We start from the raw sequence: 21812 nt of genomic DNA, 5'->3' as shown, positions 1-21812 counted from the left end.
CACACACACACACACCTAAAAGACACACCCCTCTGAACACACACACACACACTCAAACGCACCCACAGGGGGATTATCTGTGCAACAGAGTTCTGAACACTGAGAGTGAGGAGGCGTCTGAAGAACTGCACTCATCACCGAAGGATGGAGAGAGCACAGCAGAAAGAAAATGCACGCACACACACACACACACACACACACACACACTTCAGTGCGAGCTACCTGTGTGTTGAGCAGCATATAGAACAGCATCTCTCTGTGCCTGTCCTGTGAGGCTGAGCTGACAGCCAGAGCAACGGGAGAGAAAGAGAGGGAGAGAGGAGACACAGAGGAGAGAAGAAAGAACAAAGGAGAAAGGTGAGAAGGAGAGGAGAGGAAGAAAGCCAGAAAGCAAACAGCGCGAGATGAGGAAGAGAATCAGATGGAGAGCCGAGAGTGGAAGGACGACGGAGAAAATCATTAAGAAAGAAACAAGAAGTGGCGAGAGATGGAGCAATTCCCGACCTTGGCCCCGGGGACCACCAGCCTTACGTGTCCTTATTTTACAAATAAACTGTATTGATTTTATACCTTTAATGTGGTAGATTTCACACTATTAGCTTCTATCTCCATCCTTTAGTGTGTGAGGAACCCTGCAGGCTCCAAGCTTTGCTCAAGTCCCATCTCATCTGTCCAACACGCTGCGTGGACAAGATTACAGGCTTAGCCCACCTCGAGCCGTTTCTTTAATGCACTATTAAGGCAGTGGATATATGCATTTATGGGGGTCAGGGCATGTGTGTGTGTGTGTGTGTGTGTGTCAATTTGCCACAAACCGCATCAGCTGCCATTGAAAGGTTTTTTTTTTTTTTATGTAGCACCCTTTATTGTATTTCGTGGGTCGGCGGTAAGAAGGCTGAACCAGATGCAGAATCATCCTATACATTAATATAACATGATCCCTTACAGGAGAGCTTCAACACGCAAAAACTAAGAATAAATATATTCACAACTGCCTCTACTATTGGTAGGAGATGAAAGCATAAAAAGGTACCTCCGTAAAAGATAATAATTGATAGTTGATAGAAGTGTCTTTGACAAAAAAGAAAAAGAAAAAAAGCCTTCACGTCTTGTTTTTTTTTGTCCATATTTGTTTTAGCCATTCAATTTCCCTCTGAGAAATACTTAAAAATCAATACAATAACCTCTGTGTCTTTGTCCCATGAAAGAAAACGTAGAGCAGAGGTCCTTGCAGCCACATTAAGTCTGGCTAATTAAGAAATCCAAAATGCATCCATTGCCACAATGTCCTTCTGTATTTTGACCTTCCTTTGTGTTGTCTTGCATTAAAAAATATATTTTTGTATCCTTTTCTCCATAAAACCAGAACCTTTTATTTTAAAATTTCACACAGCAAAGCAACTATTCCTGGATAAGTCCCTCATCTAGCCCTGTTAAAATTCAACCCGGTGAGCAAATTAAGTTAACTGGATGAGATGAAAACGAAGTGAACTGCATACAAACAACTCCAATATTGACTGGGTATATCATTATTTTTGGCTCATCCAGGGAATGCATTTATTCGGCGGCTTTGATTGGTTTCAGTCTCAGTTGTCCATCAGCGTCCCATCCGTTGGTAGTCAAACCTCTTTGTTTAGATAAATAGATCTGTATTCATAGAAAAATAAGCATTGACCACACTGCTGGCTGTTCATTGCTAAGGCACTTGGCTGTTTTCAGTCATTTCTCTCCCTCTCGCATTGTCTCCATCTTACATGTCTGCCCAGTTCGCTCCACACCTTTCGGCTGTTACAGTTTATGACTCTGTGTTTGATGTTGCAAAGAGCTGGTGTGTTTCTCCTCCTCGCAGGTCTTTTGAGAGTGATAATATGAACAATAACGCCCACCAACACCACCACCACCACCACGCTGTCTCCTGCTCATTGTGGCGCCGAGAAGAAAAAACGGAGCCTTGGTGCTTTATGATTGTGAGGCGTAAAGGAGGGGAAAATTCTGTAGTTGCTGTAGCTGAAGTTTTGCCTCCAGGCAGATATCTGGGATCAGCTAATCCTTGCCAAATACCATCCTATACGCCAGAAGTGGGGAAAATACAAAGACTGACCTCAGCTCGTTATCCAGGAATAAACTTAGTGTGTAGAGTAGTCCCGCTCCCCCACAGGCTCCTCTCAAAACCACGCCAGCCTCTGTACAGGAGTCATTGTTACTGGATGATTCATCACCATAGAGGGAGATGATGAGGAGACAAGAGGAGAGGGGCAGCAGGAAGAAGGAGGAGGAGGAGAAAGTGGAGTTTTAAAACTGGTAAGAGCGGTCCAGCACCTCCATGTAGTCTGGTGTGGTCCTCAGTCTGGCTCTCTGCTCTCCTGCTCCCTGCTCACTCTGGCTGCTGCTACCACTGCCTGCTGTGGAGCTGGCGGTGGTGACCACAAGCGTTTGGTCAGATCTGGCATCCTGTGTGGAGTCCTGGGGGTCAGGGTAGCGGGGCGGAGGCCTCGCATACCTGTCTGGCAGGTCTCTGAACTCTGGGGCAGGGAGTCTGAAGAGGCAGTCCACCAATTCGACCTTAGGCGTGGGGCCCTGGCTGTCGATCACGGTGGGGCAGAGGATGCCGTTCCCGTGCAGGCCGACGAGCGGTCCCATTGCTCCTGTAATGGTATTGATAGGGGATGAGGACACCTCCAGGGTCCACTCCCTCTCCTTCTCTGGTGGAGAACAGTACCCTTCCTCACTCTCTTTGGAAGCTGCAAACGTCTGCTGCTGCTGCTGCTGTGGTCGCTGTGTCACCGCTGCATCCTGCTCCTCTTTGTAGATGGGGTTGCTACACATACGTGAGGCTGCAGCAGGATTAGGAGCTTTCGAGGCAGCCTCCGGTGGCAAGATGGTGTCGTAGACATGGTTGTGTTCGGGCGGAGGTAGTGGCGGTGTCTCTGGGAGGCCATGGTGATGGTGGTGGTGGTGGTGGTGCGGCTGCTCTGTGAATATTCCACACTCCATCTGGATGCCAGCCAAGTCTACCTCTCCCTGGCGACGGAACGGCAGCTTGTCCCTCCTCCTCAGGGCGTAGGCGATTAGTGCCGCTGCTGCAAAGAATGCCGATACGAACAACACCAACAGGCTGAGCACTAACACCGACAGAGGGATTGAATCCTTCCCAGGAGGGATCAGGGGCCCCTGCCCTGCACCAGGGTAGCCAACCGATACACCTATATCTGTGGCTGTGGAGGTGGCTGTCTGCTCCTCCTGCTCCTGGTCCTCCTGGGGCTCCAGCTCAGGGCAGAGCAGCTCCATGGAGAGGGAACGAAGGTCTACACCTTTGGTCTTTTCCGGGGAATGGCAGACCACCTCTCCCATCACCACCACTGCGCTGAGCCCCTCAAGCCAACGTTTGAGTGGAGCTGCTTCACAGTTGCACTCCCAAGGGTTCTGCTGCAGGTCCACCTGGAGAAACACATAACAACCCAGCTTGTTGTCACTGTGCAGTAGTATGCTGATTACTGGTCTGCCATGCAGTGTAAATTCATGAATCACTTTGCGGAATGCAAACAACAAAAACAGATAGTTCGGCTGAGATCCCTGTGATACATAAATCTGTCTCTGTCTCTTGTGCTCAAGACTGAACCTTTCACTAACACTCTAATAAGACGACAACATGAAAAATTATGTTTTCCTGCCACCTTTGCCTTTCACTTGCTAGAATATATTCAGAATTAGTTTTTCAGCATTTGCATAATTGAATACTGCTTGCGAAGATGGCCAGCGTATTTAAATGACTTTGTGAAATATGCAGGTGATGTAAAGTACTGATTAATGTAAATAATGTCATTACAGGGTCATGAAAACGCTGAAGTGCTTGCATTTCCTGAATGGGTGCGCACAGGCTTGATATAATCCCAAAAACAGACAAGGATATGAGCAGTGACCGAATCAACTTGTACCACCCACGAGTGCTCTTTCTGAAACCTGTTCACACAAGCACTACAGCAGGTTATAGAAATATTTCGGTTGGCAATAAAGACCACTCAGAGTTTACATAAGTGGTTATTGACAAAACTCACCGGCAGGTTTTGTGTGACAAGCATGTTCGAGTATCACAGCACTTCGTTTTTAACAACAGAAGGAATATGATGCAACTCTCTCTTGTGCTATAATCCAATAGGTATGTGCATAAATCCATTTTCCCCTCGCCAGCTAGTCCGAAAACAAACTCACATATTCACTTTGCCGCACGCTGAAAAGGCTAAAGCAGATTATGCACAAAGGAAATCACTTACATCACGTACTATTGTCTGCAGAACTGATCTGTTCCATATCTTTAGCAATGACTTTGGCAATGAAAGCTGATATTCTCTCTGTCACACTTCCAATGGGCTTGCACAAATGTTGTCATGCTAATTTGGTTAGGCCATCTCCCTGGCTTGCAGAAATAGATGGATGCCTTTTGAGATGATTCAGCACTGCTGTTGCAGGAGCCATAGTGCAACTGCTTCCCCGTGTCTCACACCACACAACAGGATGCTCCTTCACTTTATTGGCATTAGCCCACTGTGGGTTTTTGGGTGTGGCTTTGATAAGGACATAACTGTAATGAGCGGGTGAGTAAAAACAACACTCTTCTGCAGTCTTAATGAGTGCGAAAGTGCAGTTTTCCATGTTTCAGCATGATCGTGACACAACTGGGCTGTAATTCAGCACAAACGCACACACACAAAAAAAAATAAAACAAGGTGACATTTAGGGTAAACACTGCATGACCAAAATGTCAGCTTGTTTCTTCTTTTTGTTGCAGTTTCATGACTTTCATAACTATAATGCTCCATCTGCTTGAAATTCTTGAAGCATTTTATTCCAGGTATTGTTTTGCTATCACAAAGATCCCAAGGGCTTTATACCGTTCTCTTTTGCAAGCATCTGTCCAACATGTCCAACACTGTTTACAACTTATACGCCTGGTCACCTAGTGTGTGATTTGCTGTCAGCTTGTCAATCAAAGTGCTGTTGTGAAGGGAAATTATAGACCCTCAGTTAGCCTGACAGGTGCTAGCCGCAGAGTAAATATAAGTGCATGAAACCGTTACAATTTCTTTTTTTGTGAATGTGCAGGCTTTTAGTAAACTCGTTCCACTTACAAACAGTATGTTAATGATAATGTATCATCAACAGAGTCTTACAGTCTTGCTTAAATGTTACAGTTTTGTGCAACATTCACTTGTGGTGTTATTTTTCAAGAAAACATGAAAAACACACACAAAAAAAACACCTCTTATGTCAGAAATTATACTCAGTCTGACTAATGGCATCAGTTTTGGGTGGAAGCTGCCATAATTTAGCCGCAGAAAAGTAAATTTGCTCTTGTGGGTTTTTATCATTACGACAGAGATCAAAGATCAAGCAATAATTGTCCAAATTTTAGATGGGAGCTATAAAAAAATCACATCAGGGGATAAATTCAGGATGTTCTCAGCTAGCCATGTGTCTTATAATTGATCACTTTGCCCGAACAGCAATATCCTGCCAGTCATCAGAACTGCTCCAGTTAGTTCCCAGAAATATAGTCAATATAAGCAGGTTTTGGAAGTTCTGGTGCAGGGATTTTGCCGTAGTCTCTGGTGACAAGACGCCCCTGAGCTTCAGCTTGCCAAGCCTACTCCATACTGATGAATGTGTTTCATTGTCTTTTGAATAATACACAGAGTGAACATGAAATGAGGACATTAGAAGATCTTTAGAAGACTTTTCTGAAAAATATGTAATTTGGAAAATTGCCTTCATGGGTACAGTGTGTGCATCGAAGCAATTCACTCGTGGATACTCTTAAACTGTTTCAATTCATCACTCTGCGATGCTGAGTGCATTCCAGGAGCGTATGTTTTTTTGAAGCATTGTAATATGCTTTCACTGTGCACTTGTGCTCCCTTTGCCTCGTCGGCTTCTACCTTCAAATAGTGATTTTCAGTATTTCCTGGAGCGACCTCAGCGATCCCTTGAGAAGGGGCATGAACTTGTTCTATCCAGCAGTTTGTGTTTAATGTACAGGGAGAAAGAGTGGTAGCAATAGCAAAGAGCAAAGCGCAAGAGTTTCTGGTCCATTGAGTCCATTGTCAATAGAGAAATCTCTACCTCTGTGTGATTGCCGAACAGTCTTGAAAGAAGCCCTTGATCTTTTATTCTGAGGGAAAACAAACACTGATTTTTAATGCTGCTGTATTGGATATCTGGATTTTCTACATTTGAATTGTGTTGAAAAGTGCCAAGTAAGCATGCAGATGTGACACGAGGACTATGTTTGCTCCGTTACCTGTATATAACACTACACAAACAAAATATGCCCAAGGACAGAAGCTTGTGTAAAGTCTTTTTTAAAAGGCCATTTAAATTGTAAATCAAAAATACTGGAAAGCATGACCAATAATCCAATACTACAATTTATTATCTTTCCACATACGAATGTATTTTTCAAAGTTTGTGGGTCACAGTGTCTCTGTCACAGCATGGCGTGTTATATACTTGGAATCAATATTTTAGTAAGTATAACAAGATGATGTCCCTTTAAAAAACATAATAAAATCCTAATGAGACTGTCTGACTATTTCGGAGCCTACCTTTATTTTGCAAGAATAATCATCCCACAGTGCACCGGCATGTTGTGTTATTAAATTCCTTTATTGGCAATTACTAAATGACAAATAGTATAATGGACAGTCAATGACACTAAAGTCCATCTCCTGTCCTGAAATAGAAAATACCTTAGTATGCTTGCCAGAAGACTGGTCAATTTCCACAACCGCTACAAGCCTTTAATTTAAAAGTGCTTTACCGAGCTAACGTCTTTTCGTCTAAAACAACTGTAGTGGTCGTGTTGTTTGCTGTGCCCAACAGTTTTAAGTGAATTATTGGCCGATATTCCAAGAATGTACAACTTATTATCGGTCAATAAACATGTCCACTGCTTTGTTTTATGCTCAGGAGATATTTACTACATATAGGATAGCCAGCTGAAAATAATGACCAAGAGAAGCAAGAATTAATCTTTTAAAATAATTACTAAATATGATCTGGTGAGGACATCAGTGCTTATAATCAACTCTGTGGATCAGTTGAGTTTTTTTTAATCACGTGAGTGTTAATGCTATGGAGCCCATGCTTAACACAACATGATTTGACTGTCCCAGCTGCTGGCTAACTGTTAGCCGATTTAGCACCACTAACTATCCATCCATCCATTTTCTATACCACTTATCCACCAGGGTCACGGGGAGCGCTGGAGCTTTTCCCGGTTGATTACGACCAAGAGGCGGGGTACTGGTCACCAGTCAATCACAGATCGGACGCACACGCACACACTCACACCTAGAGGCAATGTAGAGTAGCCAATTAACCTAACATGCATGTTTTTGGGCTTGTGGCACAGAGAGAATATGCAAACTACACACAGAAGGGCCCCACCACTGACTAATCAAGCTTTAATTAAGATTAAACTTCCTCTGACAGCAGAAAGTTGAGTTGTGAATTATGAATCACTTTTGTCAAAGATCTCAGTAACAGAAAACACAATTTGTTAATTGTTTATAAGACATATTAAGCGACAGCATCACAGTTTATCTAGTAAGTTAGGTTAGACCAGGTTTCTGGTCTGAAACTATCTTGTTTTGGCACTGATAGGTGGATTCTGTTACCCTCACAGAGCCAGGTTAGCTTTTTCCCATCTCTCTGCTAAGCTAAGATAACCAGCTGTTGCCTGTAGCCTCGTATCAAAAAGACAGATTTGATACTGTTGTCAGACTTTTCACATAAATTTGGCAAGAAAGCAAGTGTATTTCCCAAAATGTCAAACTATTCCCTCAGAGACTAAAGAATTATCCACCGATTCAATCAAACTGTAGAGTACAGTAGGTTGATAAAGTAGCGATGCAGAGTCAAGTAAAACTGACAGTCGGGTGAATATTAGTTGGGCATTTAACGCTTTTCCTGTCAAACCAGCCCCTGTGGAGTGAATACTGTGTTGTTTTCATCAGTCTTTTCGGTGCTCACATTGTTTTTCTATGCAGCATTGCACAAGGTGAGCTGTGGCTGTGGGCAAGTTTCTTCAATACAGATAGATAGATAGATAGATAGATAGATAGATAGATAGATAGATAGATAGATAGATAGATAGATGACTTTATTCATCCCTGAGGAGAAATTAGGTTGTCATAGCAGGCCGGTATATTTGAATACAATAAAACACACTATGACACGAAATACTGAGTATAAAAAGAATAAATATACACTAGAGGACACTTTAGTGAAAATAAATAATAGTGAAACGTTGAAATCAGTATATAAAATTGCAAAAGTGCACTTTTTGCACTTTTGCAATTTTATTTTCAGCTGCTGATTCACCTAACTTGTTTTCAATGGTTTTCAACGGGAAGACTCTTGCTCCTGAGCTGCAATTAATACACTAGGTTCAAGGAAACTATAGGCAGCAATGCTGATTTCCTTTGTAATGTCTCACTAATGATTAATTTAAGCAACAGTGACATTAGGGAGGTATTTTTCGAAAATATCACTGCATGTAAGTGGGTGTAGCTGTCGGACTAATCCTGTTCTTGATGGCGACAGTGACTCTAAGCTATACATGCTGCTGCTTTATGATTATCAAAATGGACTGCTTTTTTTCTTAACAGCAGCTGTGAGCTCCACCCTGCTGCGTTGCCCTTTGATTTTACTGTGCAAATTCTGGCTCCAAAAACACAAGCCAGCGCCCAGAATTCCCACTTCGCCGGCTTCGAACAGGCCAGCACTAAGTCAACAGGTGATATCATTGTCACATTATTTTCCGCAGTCCACGGGCAGCGCTAATGTGGCTTTGTCAGAGTAATAACAGCCCTGGTAAATAAATGAATTCAATTACTGTGCTACAGATTTTGAGCACTACAATGGTGATACCACTGGGCTTTATGAATATGGCCCACAGCGTACTTCCATTTGGTGAATGCTTTAATGCTCTTGGACATCCGAGGCGTATAACAGCACAAAAACATAATACACTTCTACATGGTTCCTCCATAAACCACTGTCGTCCTTCCCCTGAGCAAACATTCAGAAACAGCCACCGAACTGCCAGCCTCACCCACACTACCTAGAATCGGGAATTTTTCACGGAGCAAAGTAAAATGGAAATTCACAATGACATTCAGGCTAATCCACACCCACCTTACCTCATTCTACAGTACTCCGGCTGTCTAAGAAAAGCCTGGTATACTAAATTTGCTGAAGTGAGAGGAGGCAGGATGAAAAAAATATAATACCTCAGGTTCGCTCCTTATCTGCGCATTCTGTACAGCAACCAGTCACACAATGCGGCAGTCAAATATGCGAGGTAAGGACTAACGCAAACAGCGAATTTAACACATACTGTAGCTTATACAGTCTATTTACTAAGAGGTGCATTAATTACAGCCATGCTCAAAAAACTTGAGGGATTCAGCTTTCTTCACTTTAGCTCCTGATTTATTAAGACCACTTATGCAAATTGAGTCAATTGCAATTTTCCAATTAGAATACCTGAGGCACAACCATAGTCCCACATGCACACAGCAGAGCTCTCAAAACAACAGAGGATGCAGATGACGGAGAAAACCGCAGCTGAGCCAGAGGCCAAGAGATCAGGGGCTGCCAGAAGTTTTAAATGCAAGCATGGCTTGATCCAAGATTTCAGCTTGTTTTGTTTCTTTCCTCAAGCTGTGATAATGTAGTGTGTCTTGGCAATCTATTAGTTATTTTAATCTCATCGCCTGACATTTGAAACAAATATACTCTGTATAATTATGCACATTTTCGTTTAGTAAACCAACAGGGGTGATCCAATTCATTAATCTCCATTTTTCAGCCTGTCACTGTCACTCAACAAAATGCGTGTTATTTGGCCTAAATTTGCTGAAAGCCTCATGCCAGGTAACTGACTCATTTACACACGAGCAGGTTAACAGATCAGAATCATTTTCTCAAGAATCCACGTGCACTGAACACCCCCTCCCCCCCCAAAAAAAATCATGAAGTGAACAGATTTGCACCAACCTGCACCAATCCAGTGAGGTGTTCAAGCACGCCCACCATAGGAAGCTGCAGAAGGTGGTTGTTTCTCAGATTGAGGCGAGATAGATTAACTCCAGAAAACACACCGAGAGGAAGGCTCCGCAGTAGGTTCGCATTGAGGAATAACAGCTGCAAGGACGGCATGGAGTCGAAGGTCCCCGGATCAACCTCACGTATCTCATTATATTCAAAATAAAGGTACCTAAGCAGAGGAGAGAACAGTGTCACAGAGTGTCTGTATAAGCAACCGAGGATAGACTAGGAAACAGGAGGATGAATGTGGCATGATCAGTGCTTGGCGATATATGACAACACAAGCAATATTACAGCACAAAAAGTCAAAATCATCTCTTTGAATGTCTCAGTCTTAACTTGGGTTTTAATTCAATTTTGACTTCAGAATTGAATTTCCGCATGCCTAAATCGAATTTATTTTGAAGTAATGTGAAGGTAATTTACCTCCCCAGCACCCCAGCATTATAATTGAATAAATGACTACTTATATTTTCCATGGAATGTCCGATCATCACGTCAAATTTAAGACAATTTTCAAGTTTTCTTTTCTTGAATAACAGAAATCAGAGAGAACTTGGGGAATAATTATGCGTGACTGGAGACATTTCCTTGCATGCCAATTATCCCATATACTTCCATTGCTGAAATAAGTGATAGACGTCTGGTTTGAATATACCGCTCTCTCGCCCTCGACTCACTAACAAAGGCTAACGAGAGGTTAAGAGGAAGACTTTTGGAATGCCCTGATAGGATCTTTATTATTGATTAATGGTTAAATGAATGTGTGTGTAGATCTTCTGAACCTTATCTCGACATACAGAAGCCATGGAGCCGAAAACCAAAGGCTAAAAGATGTTCTGAATATGAACGTATTGAGGCACAAACCCTCTCTTCCTCATATAGCAGGGGATGAAAGTTGACCTCTTATCTTCAATCAAAAATCAAACACCACAGTGTTTAACTTGCTGAATAAATACAGTCATTGACAGTAGATATTTTCCATATACATTATTTGCAGAGGAATTATCTTTGTAAGCTTAAGCTGACAATGATACAGACGTATCACTCTGGGGACTCCTTCTTTATAATAACCCTTTTTTCATTAAAAAAAAAAAGCTAATTCCTCATCATACAGACGTCTCACCGCCTTATCAACACCTCTGTAAGCAAATACAAAAAAACATTAATTTTCACGTTGTCACTCATACCAGGCTTACACCTCAACTGAAGCAGGCTGCGTGACTAAAAAAATGACACTCCGGGAAGAGAATGGGCACCTTTCATTTCAATCAAACTCCGACATAACAGTAATCAAAAGGTTCTGCTGTGTGCTATGCTAGTATTACAGTGAAATTAATTTTCCCACACTAAAAATGTCATGATACCTAAGCTGACATGTGGTTTGAGTATATGAGTTTGTCTGTGAGCTATCCAAAAAATAAATAAATAAATAAATAAAAATCCCACCTTAGATTCTGCAGCCCCAGGAACATGTGCGGGCTGAGCCTCTCCAGGTTGTTCCCATTGAGGTAGAGGCTCCTCAGGCTTGTCAGGCTCGAGAAGGCCCCCTCCTGGAGGTAGGAGATACGGTTGTTCCCCAAGTGAAGCAGGTCAAGACTAGAGAAATTCCAGAAGTCTGTGCGATAGATCCTCTGGATCAGGTTTCCACTCAAGTACAGCTTGCGGCCATTGAGAGGCCGAGGAGTGAGCTGAGACACATTGAGAAAACCGTTCTCCTTGCAGTTGACGGTCAGGCCCAGGTCTGTGATGTGCAGGTTACAGGTGCACCCCAGGGGACAAATGATGGGGATGGGGGGTCGTGTTTGGTAGCCAGCCACTGGGGGGTTCTGGTTGGGACGTGGTGTGGGGGAAATTCTGGAGGGCCGAGGCCTTTTAGTCGGCCTCAGGTGCCTCTCCCTGTCTTTACGCTCGGCTGAGGAAGAGGATGATGAAGTGGAGGAGGTATGAGTGTTTTGACGGGAGCCGTGGACCATGGAGGAGGGTTTAGTCGGCCTGACTCGCCCAGGGTGGGAGTTGTGTTTTGAGTTTGGGGGCAAATGTTGGGGCTGTGATCCTGCTGATGGACCACCCCCCACTGCTTGTAGCTCTTTATCTGGGAGGTCAGCACACAGCTCTTTGCGGGGGATTTCCCTCAAGTCCTTGCCATGAAGGTGGAAGGGATATTCGCAAGTAACGTCCCCGACTACAGCCGTGTAGGGGATCTGACCCAGCCACTGTTGTAGCTGCACTGCCTCACAGCCACAGTTCCAGGGATTCTCCTCTAGCTGTATCTCCATCAGGGAGCGACCAACATACTCCAGGGTCCCAGCGTATGCCAGGCTCTTCAGACGGTTTCCCCGCAGGTCCAGATGAGTCAGAGACACAGATCTGAAATAGGGTGGGGGGGGGGGAGGGGTGGGAGGGATAGTTAGCTAGGTTATATGAAAGAACAATGTGATAGTAAGTGAAAATAAAGGTTCACACATTCCATTGCTGAGAAATCTGCTTTTATCTGATGATTAATCACTCTTTTTTATACGAAATAATATTCCACTGAAACATTAATTCAACAGCAGTACAGAGTGGCTAATTGTGCCTGACACTGATATTTCTACAGATCAGTCCCGGCATTATTCAAAAGCTTTGCGGTAAAATAATCAGACTCTAACCTGAACAGATGAGCAGGCAAGACAGGGATCAGGTTGTCATTGAGGATGAGAACCCGGAGCTTGTAGAGGAACCTCAGTGCACCACTGTCAATTCGTTTGATCACGTTGTAGTCAGCCTGCAGGTAAAAGAGAAAATGTGATGAACATGTAATTGCAGCAATTGAAAAAAAAAAATAGACTGAATGCTGCCGGAAAGCTGAGGTGCCCCCCTCTTTGAAAATACTTAGAGATCTTGAGAAGATTCTTTCTCACAGGCCACCTGCTAGCCATCGACAATTTCTGTCATAGCCACTCTATCTACTGTAATCTTGTGCGAATTTGTCATTAACCTGTCAGTCATGTAAAATCAGCATGGATTAAGTTCTCAAGCACACCTGGAGGTATTCCAGAGCCTCTAAGCCAGCAAAGGTATCATTTCTGAAGACCTCCAGCTTGTTCTCGTGGAGGTATAGGCGTCTCAGTTTGGCCAACCCGTGAAAAGCTCCCACTCGGATGTCCTGGAGTGCATTGTTGCCAAGGTTTATCGACACTGCGTTTCCAAGGTGCAGAAACCCGTTGCTATAGAGACGCCTCAGAGAGTTCCTCTGGAGGTTGAGTTTGAAAGGGCGGACCCACGAGTGTGACACCTGAATGATTAATTAGAGGTCTGATTAGTTATCTTATTAATTACATGAATTGAGGAGTTAGAAACACCCATAAGCCACATTAGAGACAGGATATTAGACTGGGAGATACTTTATGTTAATGAGTTAAATGGCATTAAAGTGTGGTGCAGCTCCATGTGCACAGGCAGATGAAGATACCTGGCTGACATTAGTGAAGCCCCGCCCGTCGCAGTGCACGTGCAGCACGCCTTCTTTGACCTCGCACGTGCATGGCTCAAAGCACGGCTCATCCACTTCCTCCTCGGAGTTGTCCACTAGAGGGGTGTGTGTGGAGGTGGGGGTAGGGGTGGGGGTGTGTGACGCCCAGGACAGACACACACACCCCAGGGCCACTGCCAGAGCGACCCACTGCATCCTCCTGCTTCTCCCTCTCAGCTCAGCAGCCTGGGGCTACAGCCCTGCATTGGCCCTTCACCGCACTGCATGGCGAGGCACGGCACGACCCATACATGCATACATTAACACACACACACACACACACACACACACACACACAGCAAAAGTCAGTTCAGGATGAATCAGATTGATGATACATCACAGGCATACTAAAGCAGTCAGAAAATAAAAGTTAAATCACACAGACTGGAGTGCCATGAGGGAAGAATTACATTACATTGGAATAATGATGTATAGGCCAAGTGGAGGCCACAGCGTGCAGTGATATGAGCGGAGCCTACCAACATAAACATATGTGAGATGCATTCAGCACAGGAAAACAAGGCTTTGGATTTGCACGGTTCATCAAAGCCGTAAATATTGGTTTAAAAACAACAAGTGGAACAATCTCTCGGCTGCTACGACATTGCTTTTGAATTAAAAATTCAAATTCTGACATTGAACATGCAAAACAAAGGCAAACATGTGGGTTAGTCCACCTGTGAATCACATTTTATCATTTTTCAGAGTGGCTTTTTGGACAAGTGTTGGGGGGGGGGTGAGATGATGAATATATTCATCTGTACTCTCAAATGCCCGGTGAAGCTGAAATGTCACGCGTGTGTTGTTTTAATGTAAGCAATATGAATATGGGTGGATGCAAATCAGATTCATAATGTTTCTGTCTAATGAAGTACTCCATTTAATCAGATGAACGGCAGTCAGAGATCAGAAAGATGAGGCAAAAAAAATACCTCATTTTATCAATCAGCAGAGTATGTTAGCTTATCAACAGCCATCGAGTCCTGTCATGATCATTATTGTGATAATGACAGTGGAGAGAAAGCATCGCTGCGAATCCAAACTCTTCAAAATTTTCAAAAGGGGTGATGTGAAGGCGGTGCAATGACGGGCAGGAACGTGAACTGATGGTGATAGTGATGACAGCGGCACTGCAATAACAACAGAATGAAAACGGACTTGGAGTAATGACGGAAACAAAAACAAAAACAATAAAACAGCTGAGATGTGAGACTTGCATGGGGATATGTCCTCTCAAGTCTTAATAAGATCTAAATTGGATAAAGCATCTCGATCTGCTCATACAGTGTTGAACACTGCCATGCGAAATGCAGTAATGATCATCATAGTATGGTAGCTGTAATCATACAGCAATAATCTGGCATCAGCGAGTTAGACAAGGAGGCAGCACAGAAAACATCACCGCCCGGGAGAGGAAGAGCAATCACAGAGATGATTATGATGGGGAAAGATGAAGGGAGAGGTGGAAATGAGAAGAGCAGGAGGAGGAGGAGGAGGAGGGAAAAAAATGGGAACAAGGTGACAGAATGGACTAAAGGAGAGACAGACAGATAAAGGAAGAGTAATGGGCAAAGAGTAGGTACAAAGGGAGAGGAAACGGGTGAGGTGGGAGAGAGGAGTGGGATTGCATAAGCAGTAAGAAGTCAGTCAAGGCTGCCACTCGGGATGAGAGCTCACAGTGAAACAGCTGAAATCTGATATTGATTACATCAAAGCCCTCCTCTCGCCCTGCACACAATGTACGCCTGCCTCACAGAGAAGCAGCACCGGAGCCAAGTTAGCAGAGTGTGTGTGTGTGTGTGTGTGTGTGTTGAAAACAACGTGAGAAAGGTCAAACCATATCCAAAAAGTGTGCTTTTATAACCTGCCAAGCACAGAAACAGGTAGCTAGACACGTGTAGATGAGTGTGTGCTTTCATAACAAACCAGTGTAATGCTGCAATTCTTCTTGCTACAAATCCTACGATAAAAAGCACGAAGACAAGTGGGAAGAAAAGATGAGGAATGTTCAGCCATTTGTTTAGGTGTTTGGAGCATGTATGTAAGAAACATAGCACAGTCTAGGCCAGCGTGCTCAATAGTGTTTGACAAATTGGAATACAATACAGAATACAACCCATTCACACTCCCAGTGGGTCTTCGTCTTCGTCAAAGAAAATGCATTCTTTATTGCTGGAAGCGAAGCCCCCCCCCCCGTATAGAGAAGATCAATACTTGCTCCAGATAGACCACTGTGATCCCTCCTGTTAGATTCTGCTTTGGTGGACGGCCATCCCTCCTTAATAAGAAGAAACACACTCAACACTCAAGCCTCTTTCTCCAATCAGCCGAGTGGACGAGTCAGCAGTCGACATAGCTCCGCATCATTATGGTAACAAGAAAGGAAAGGACTTAAGTGTTGACTGGTGACAGCACAGCGGAAACTCCATCTGTCTATCTGTCTGTCTCCATGTCCATCTGAAAACAGGCCTGACACAGGTGTGGCTTCCCTCCTCTGTCTTTCTTGAGTCTCTCTGAGTTTTTTTTCCCCCTCTCTCCTCTAGACCTGCACACTGACGCAAGCCACCCAGAGATGACGGTCACTCCTTATTCTTCACCATATTATTCATGTCACATAATTCCAGTGTCTACCTCTCCGTCCTCTCTGTCCGTCAGAACACACGGAGCCTCACCAAAGCTTCACTCTGGCTTTTACATGGGCCCCTGCTCCCAGCACAGACCCGCAAGAAGCAGCATCACTGATCAAATGTATGGGGCTATCAGCCTGGATAGCCCACAGCCAAGAAAATCAATTAGCCTCTAACATTACAGCACACAAATTGCAATAGTTAGTGGAATTAAACCATGACCAATTAAACAGCCTAGTCATTAACAGAACCTATTAAGACATTTACCAGGCTATGTATGAAAATCCTTGGCAGAGTAACGCAATCCAATTGCATTCCCCATTGTCTGTCTCTCCCCCACCAGCCTCTCTGATCCACACAGCGACGTTCAGCAGAGCCGGAATGCGGGTAATACTCACTCAGTCCGCCGCCAAAGAATTTGGGAACGACCGAGAAAACACTTTAGAGGCTGGCTGTCGACATGTCGTTCACATTCAGCCGCACTCTTCTCTCTCCCTCTCTCCTCTCCTGTAGAGGCTGAGGCGGATGGGGAGGGAGGGAGAGAGTGGGGGGGTGCAGAGCTAGGGAGGGAGGGAGGGGGGGTACGTGATAAGACTGCAATGAGGTGGAGGATAGAAAACGGGAGAGAGCGAGAGAGAGAAAGAGAGAAAGAAAAAAAAACCCCGATTGGCTTTAGGATGCAGGTCCGCTTCTCCACAGTGCAGCCCGTGGGAGCTGCGGCACTGGACCGCCGGACAGGCGTGCAATGCGCGGAGTTGTACTCTGTATAGTGATGGAGAATGCTCTGTTTATCTCAAACACAACTGGGTAATTCATAGAGGAGAAAAAGGGGGGAACGGAGGAGCAGGAATTAATCATGCAATAAGGTAGCGCGCGCAAGTGCTAGTTTGGATATGATGCATAAAAGCGCGCAGGGTGGGTTCCTCCTCACCAGAGGAGCCACTTCAGTTCCTCATCTTAAACAGATTACAGAAGACACAACAGAGTCACAGACAATGGGCCCCATAAACTTTCTCCTCACGTTGCCCGCGTGTGCAGTCTGGTAAAAAATACCCCGACTGTTCAGCTATACCGACAATAATTTATAATCTCATTAGTTTATTCATCTCTCCTCTTGCCCTTAAGCACCGACGGATTTCGTGAAACCGGTGTGTGTTACCATGGCGACTCGTGCCAGCTGGCTTCGTCGCGCACGTGCGCGCGCGCGCGCGAGAGAAAGTGCACGCACGCAGCATCAGTCGGGAAAAAACTGTGGTGACTGTTATGAGGGGGAACAGCGGAGATTACAGGGAGGCCTGGGCGTCTGCGCGGCCTGTATCAAAACACCTGTCTTGCCAAATGGAGGTGGTGGACGCAACAGATGCCATGAGGATTGAGAGCTACGAAGCCCCCCCCCCCACCAACACAAGCCAATCACAGCCTATAGGTGGCCGCTGCTCCATCAATACACCGTCTAAAGGCTTCTCGTGAAGCCCGGTGTCCCCAGTGGACCAATGGCGGGGTCTTCATCAAGGGCACAGTGTTTGAAAACAAGCATTCAAAAGCGTTCAAATATCAGTCAGCCGGTTTCATGGCTATAGGAAAAGATTTAATAACAACATGTCTTCCATATTACTGAGCTGAAAGTTCAATTTTCAGTTCAATTTCACATTGATTTCAGCGTGCATTAAGGTGAATCACCTTGAGGAAATGGAGAGGTGCATATCTTCCTCATACACACTCCTCTTCCTCTCTCTCTCTCTCTCTTACCATACCTCTCCCTACAGCAGTGGAGAGGAAAGCTCTCCCGGGAGATTCCTATCAGAAACAGTAACAGAGACGGTTCCAGTAATATCAGGAAGATGTAGATGATGGTTATAGATTTCAGGGCTCTCAGGTGCATTAGGATGTATTACAGCCTCCCCACAAGGCTACTTAACGCTCACTTGCGATGGAAACAGGCTGGTGGATGCAGGGCTTGTATGCACAGCCACATGCACGCATGCATTTGTGGAGATTACTTACTGACACACACGCATGTTGAAGGCACCTCTAACATGCAGGGCCGTAGCAGATGTATATAAATAAGGTTTTGGCACCGAGATATCATTTCCAGCTCTGTGATTGGTGATGTCAGACCTGTGGCAGGGGCAATGTGATCCCAGACCTGAGGCTTATATTGTCTACCTCAGAGCGTAACAATGCCCCGTGACGGAGAATCTAGGAGAAAAACACCCGCTTTCCTCACCGTAGTGTTGTCGCTGAACCGTGGAGGCTCCCTAAATTAAGAAAACAAACGGAGAGGAACTGAGAAAAGATGGTTATCAGGCACCATCAGATACGTGTGTGCCTGGTCTCTAGGGGCAGGAGCCGCTCTGAGCACATAAAGCACTTTTTTGGAGCGTTGATGGGGCCTCTAAAGTAGGGGATCTATTTATACTGGCCTAGTGGTGTCTATGGAGCTGTCCAGTGCTGAAATGAATGGGGTTTCATGCTGTTTCACTTAAGCCAGTCCTGCCTTCTTCCTTCTTTGCTCTCTCCTTCTCCAAAGCCCTTTCCTTCCTCCCATCTGAATTATTTCTGACAGATCATACTAAGATTCTGTTTCATTCATCCTTTCTTCCTACTTTCTCTCATTTCTTTGATTCTTCCCTTCTGGTTACCTTTCTCTGCTCTCTCCATTTCCTTCCTCCGCCATGGACAGACTGCAGGAAGTGGTCATCGCTTAGGTCTCTCAAATTTTGCTTTTGTTCAAAAGACATCCACGGGGACTGGCTTGCATGCACGAAAGAGTGCAAACTCAAGACTCGAGGACAGGCAGACACTCACTGACAGGAGCAAGAACATGGTTTGTTCCTCTCCCCTGCCAATCTGTGGGTCAGAAAAACTCCTTAAAGCTACACATTGTTCACATACTGCTGCACTGTTCCTTAACACGTGTCTTGGTTTCTTTGGGGCCCACATTGCCCCCAGTCTCTAGTTACAGAGCGCGATGAGGCAATCAGAGAGGCGGGCAAGGGCACCCTGCACTCTGTGGGAAAGAGTAGAAGCAAGTGGACAAGAGTAGGGAAGGAGGAAAAGGAAAATTACAGGTTGGTTGTGGGAGAGAGTGAAAGGGAGGCAATGAGCAATGGGAATGTGGGGGTTTGTGAGGGCTGGCCGAGACGTGCAGTGAAGGAGGAAGGGGGTAGGAGAGGGGAGAGAGCCAACAGATATCCCCTGTATCTATAGATATGAGGGAGGAAGGGGTGGGGGGCAGGGAGGGCAGGTGGTTTTGTCATTAGCTCCAGATTAAAGCAGAGGGCAACTCCAGAGAACTCACCTCTGATTCACACAGTAGTACTGCAGGCAAGGACAAGCCTCCCGGGAGACATGAAACACACACACGAGCACACATGCCGGAGACACACTAGTGATTCACAGGATTAGCCACAGGCTCGTGAATGCACACAAACACACACACACGCACAGGCGTATAACACCCCCTCCTCATTTAACATAACTACACACAAGATACACCGTGACTCACAAGTACTCCCACACATATACCACAAAGAGAGAGCCTAGCAACCCCCCCCGACCACGCACACACACACACACACACACATATACACACCGTTGAGCTAATTAATCAAATCTCCTGTTTTAATTAGTATTCAAATCAGCTGCTCCGGGAACCTTGCCCCATTGGAATCTTAAGGTAAAGACTCTCGTCAATGCCGCTGCCTCCAATGACTCTACGGGAAGCTGACAGAGGGGGACAAATTCATAATACCTACAATGATTCAGCTGGCTGCATTCTACATTGCACTTTCGCTCAGACATATTTTCTGGGGAGGCCTGAGGTGCCCGATCTGAACTTCAATTTGGGCTCAGCCATAGACAGGGGCACAAAAGCGGAAAAAATGTGGAATTATGACGGCTCACATTTGCAGCTTCACTAATACAATATACCTCGCCATGAAAAGGCATATGTGTTGGCGTTAAAGGGGAAGGTTTGTGGTTTTCAGAGGCCTGTCCAATCGATCACTAACTCAAGCCTGCCTTTTTGCTCTGAAAGTTTTCACGTGGTGGGGCATGTAAAGGCACTTTCACACAGTCCTAATGGCTTCTTATCCTCACTATCACCATAGCCTTGCAACTTTGGATGAACAAAGGCTCTGTTACTCACATCAGCGCTTCCACTGTGTGCCCAGTCCAAGAACTTTGCTCTGGAGACATCACTCATAGTGTTTTCACAAGGGCTCCATTAGTGATCAATAGGATATGTTTGGGTGGAATCAGCTGAGCACTTTCACATTCTGTCTGACTGCTTTGGAGCATGTTAGAGGAATCAATATGCTAACATTTATGTTAATCAGACTGAGGAAATATTTATTCAGTGACTAATAGAGCTCTATTTTTAAGCAATGTGGAGGTTTCAGCGTCTACGCTGTTTCATCTCACATGTTGATAGACTTACCATCAGTTTATCTTAAAAGAAGAGGATGAAACGGCTCAAAGTGCAACGGATCCACGCCGCCTTCGTCGGTCCCGAGTGTCTTAATATCAGCTCAGGTGAAGGCTGGACTTGATGAATTAAAGGAGGAGAGGATGCCAAGTAAAGCCATTAGGATAGAGGAACTCAGGCGTGTGTCTGGCTCGCCGGTTGTCATGGTTGCGGTGTTTATCACCTCTTTCTGCCGACAGAAGCCCAGGGGCAAATCAGATTGGCTTCAGACAGAGAGAGAGTTGGTGAGTGAGGGGGAGGACATATTGGCACAGCACAGGGGTGAAATGCCAACACGCTGCAAAAGGGAGGCTGAGGAAGGGCATTGGACAAATGTCAATGTGGCTTATTCATGATAAGATTTTTTTCAAACATCTGACTTTGATTTGAGGTTTGATGCAAACATATCACTGATATTAGAAAATAATCCTTACTTTAAAATCTCTTCTGAGGTTTATTCACATCTTGCTCAGCTTTCACTCAATTTTTGTCTGCTTTAAAGTAAACTGAAAAGCTCTGCTGTTTTTGTTTAATTTTTGTTTTGTTTTGTTTTTTTACAGCTGCCTTACTTTGATATCTAAAAGACCCATTTATAAATGTGTTTTGAAAGCCCTTGAATTTCTGTGAAAGAAAGACAAATAGGAGCTTAGAAAGCATCTAAATCCCACACCGTCCTCAGAAATTGGACATTAAAATTGCCCAACATCCCCCGTGGCCTATGTCTGCCACCTAGCGGTCCTTAAACCGATCATCCCTGTTGGGGGTCCTTACAGGTGCATTAAGAGCTTGTGTGGGGTACAATTTCCATGGAGCACTGCGGCTGTCATGTGGCTAGCTGCAAAGACAATTCACATCCAATTCTATTCTGATCTGTTATATTGGCTGAGGAGATTAAACAAAACGAGCAATTATGACATTTACCGGCTATGACAAGTGGTCGGTTGAACACTCTCAATCTAGCAATCATAATCATGAACAGATGGCTAGCAGCTGCAGGATACATCCAGGTGGCTACTTGTCGCTGCCTCTGTTCCGTATTTCTATCTAAACCACTCCTGACTGCGCGGCGCACACGTGTTGACGCACAAGCCAC

At 44.8% G+C, this 21812-nt stretch overlaps 1 protein-coding gene across 5 annotated transcripts; it reads right to left on the bottom strand.

The window, feature by feature from the left end:
• Positions 1–854: 854 nt before the first annotated feature.
• LOC124071636 (SLIT and NTRK-like protein 3) lies at positions 855–21772 on the bottom strand. 5 transcript variants are annotated; one of them, XM_046412352.1, is made up of 8 exons: positions 21641–21772; positions 20693–20943; positions 13565–13845; positions 13136–13387; positions 12762–12877; positions 11560–12480; positions 10060–10279; positions 855–3438 (listed from the first exon to the last, which is right to left on the bottom strand). In XM_046412352.1, the coding sequence occupies exons 3-8, from the start codon at positions 13778–13780 to the stop codon at positions 2293–2295; spliced, it is 2871 nt and encodes a 956-aa protein (XP_046268308.1). In that variant the 5' UTR covers positions 13781–13845; positions 20693–20943; positions 21641–21772; the 3' UTR covers positions 855–2292. The 5 variants fall into 5 exon arrangements, with proteins under 5 accessions (XP_046268308.1, XP_046268311.1, XP_046268310.1 ...); XM_046412355.1 differs by having other exon boundaries at positions 20693–20909; positions 21641–21758; XM_046412354.1 differs by having other exon boundaries at positions 20693–21031; positions 21641–21751.
• Between the last annotated feature and the right edge of the window lie 40 nt (positions 21773–21812).

The sequence above is a fragment of the Scatophagus argus genome, chromosome 15, assembly GCF_020382885.2.
Source record: "Scatophagus argus isolate fScaArg1 chromosome 15, fScaArg1.pri, whole genome shotgun sequence".
In the NCBI taxonomy this organism is placed as follows: Eukaryota; Metazoa; Chordata; class Actinopteri; family Scatophagidae; genus Scatophagus; species Scatophagus argus.
The sequence above is the reverse complement of the archived record's forward strand: the minus strand, read 5'-3'. Positions and strand labels throughout refer to the sequence as shown.

Excerpts from the sequence above, each read along its gene's own strand:
- LOC124071636 (XM_046412352.1), bottom strand. The coding sequence starts at position 13,780 with ATGCAGTGGGTCGCTCTGGCAGTGGCCCTGGGGTGTGTGTGTCTGTCC. Across the intron at positions 13,388-13,564 it reads GCTTCACTAATGTCAGCCAG|GTGTCACACTCGTGGGTCCG; the intron begins GTATCTTCATCT and ends TTAATCATTCAG. Across the intron at positions 3,439-10,059 it reads ACCTCACTGGATTGGTGCAG|GTGGACCTGCAGCAGAACCC; the intron begins GTTGGTGCAAAT and ends GTGTTTCTCCAG.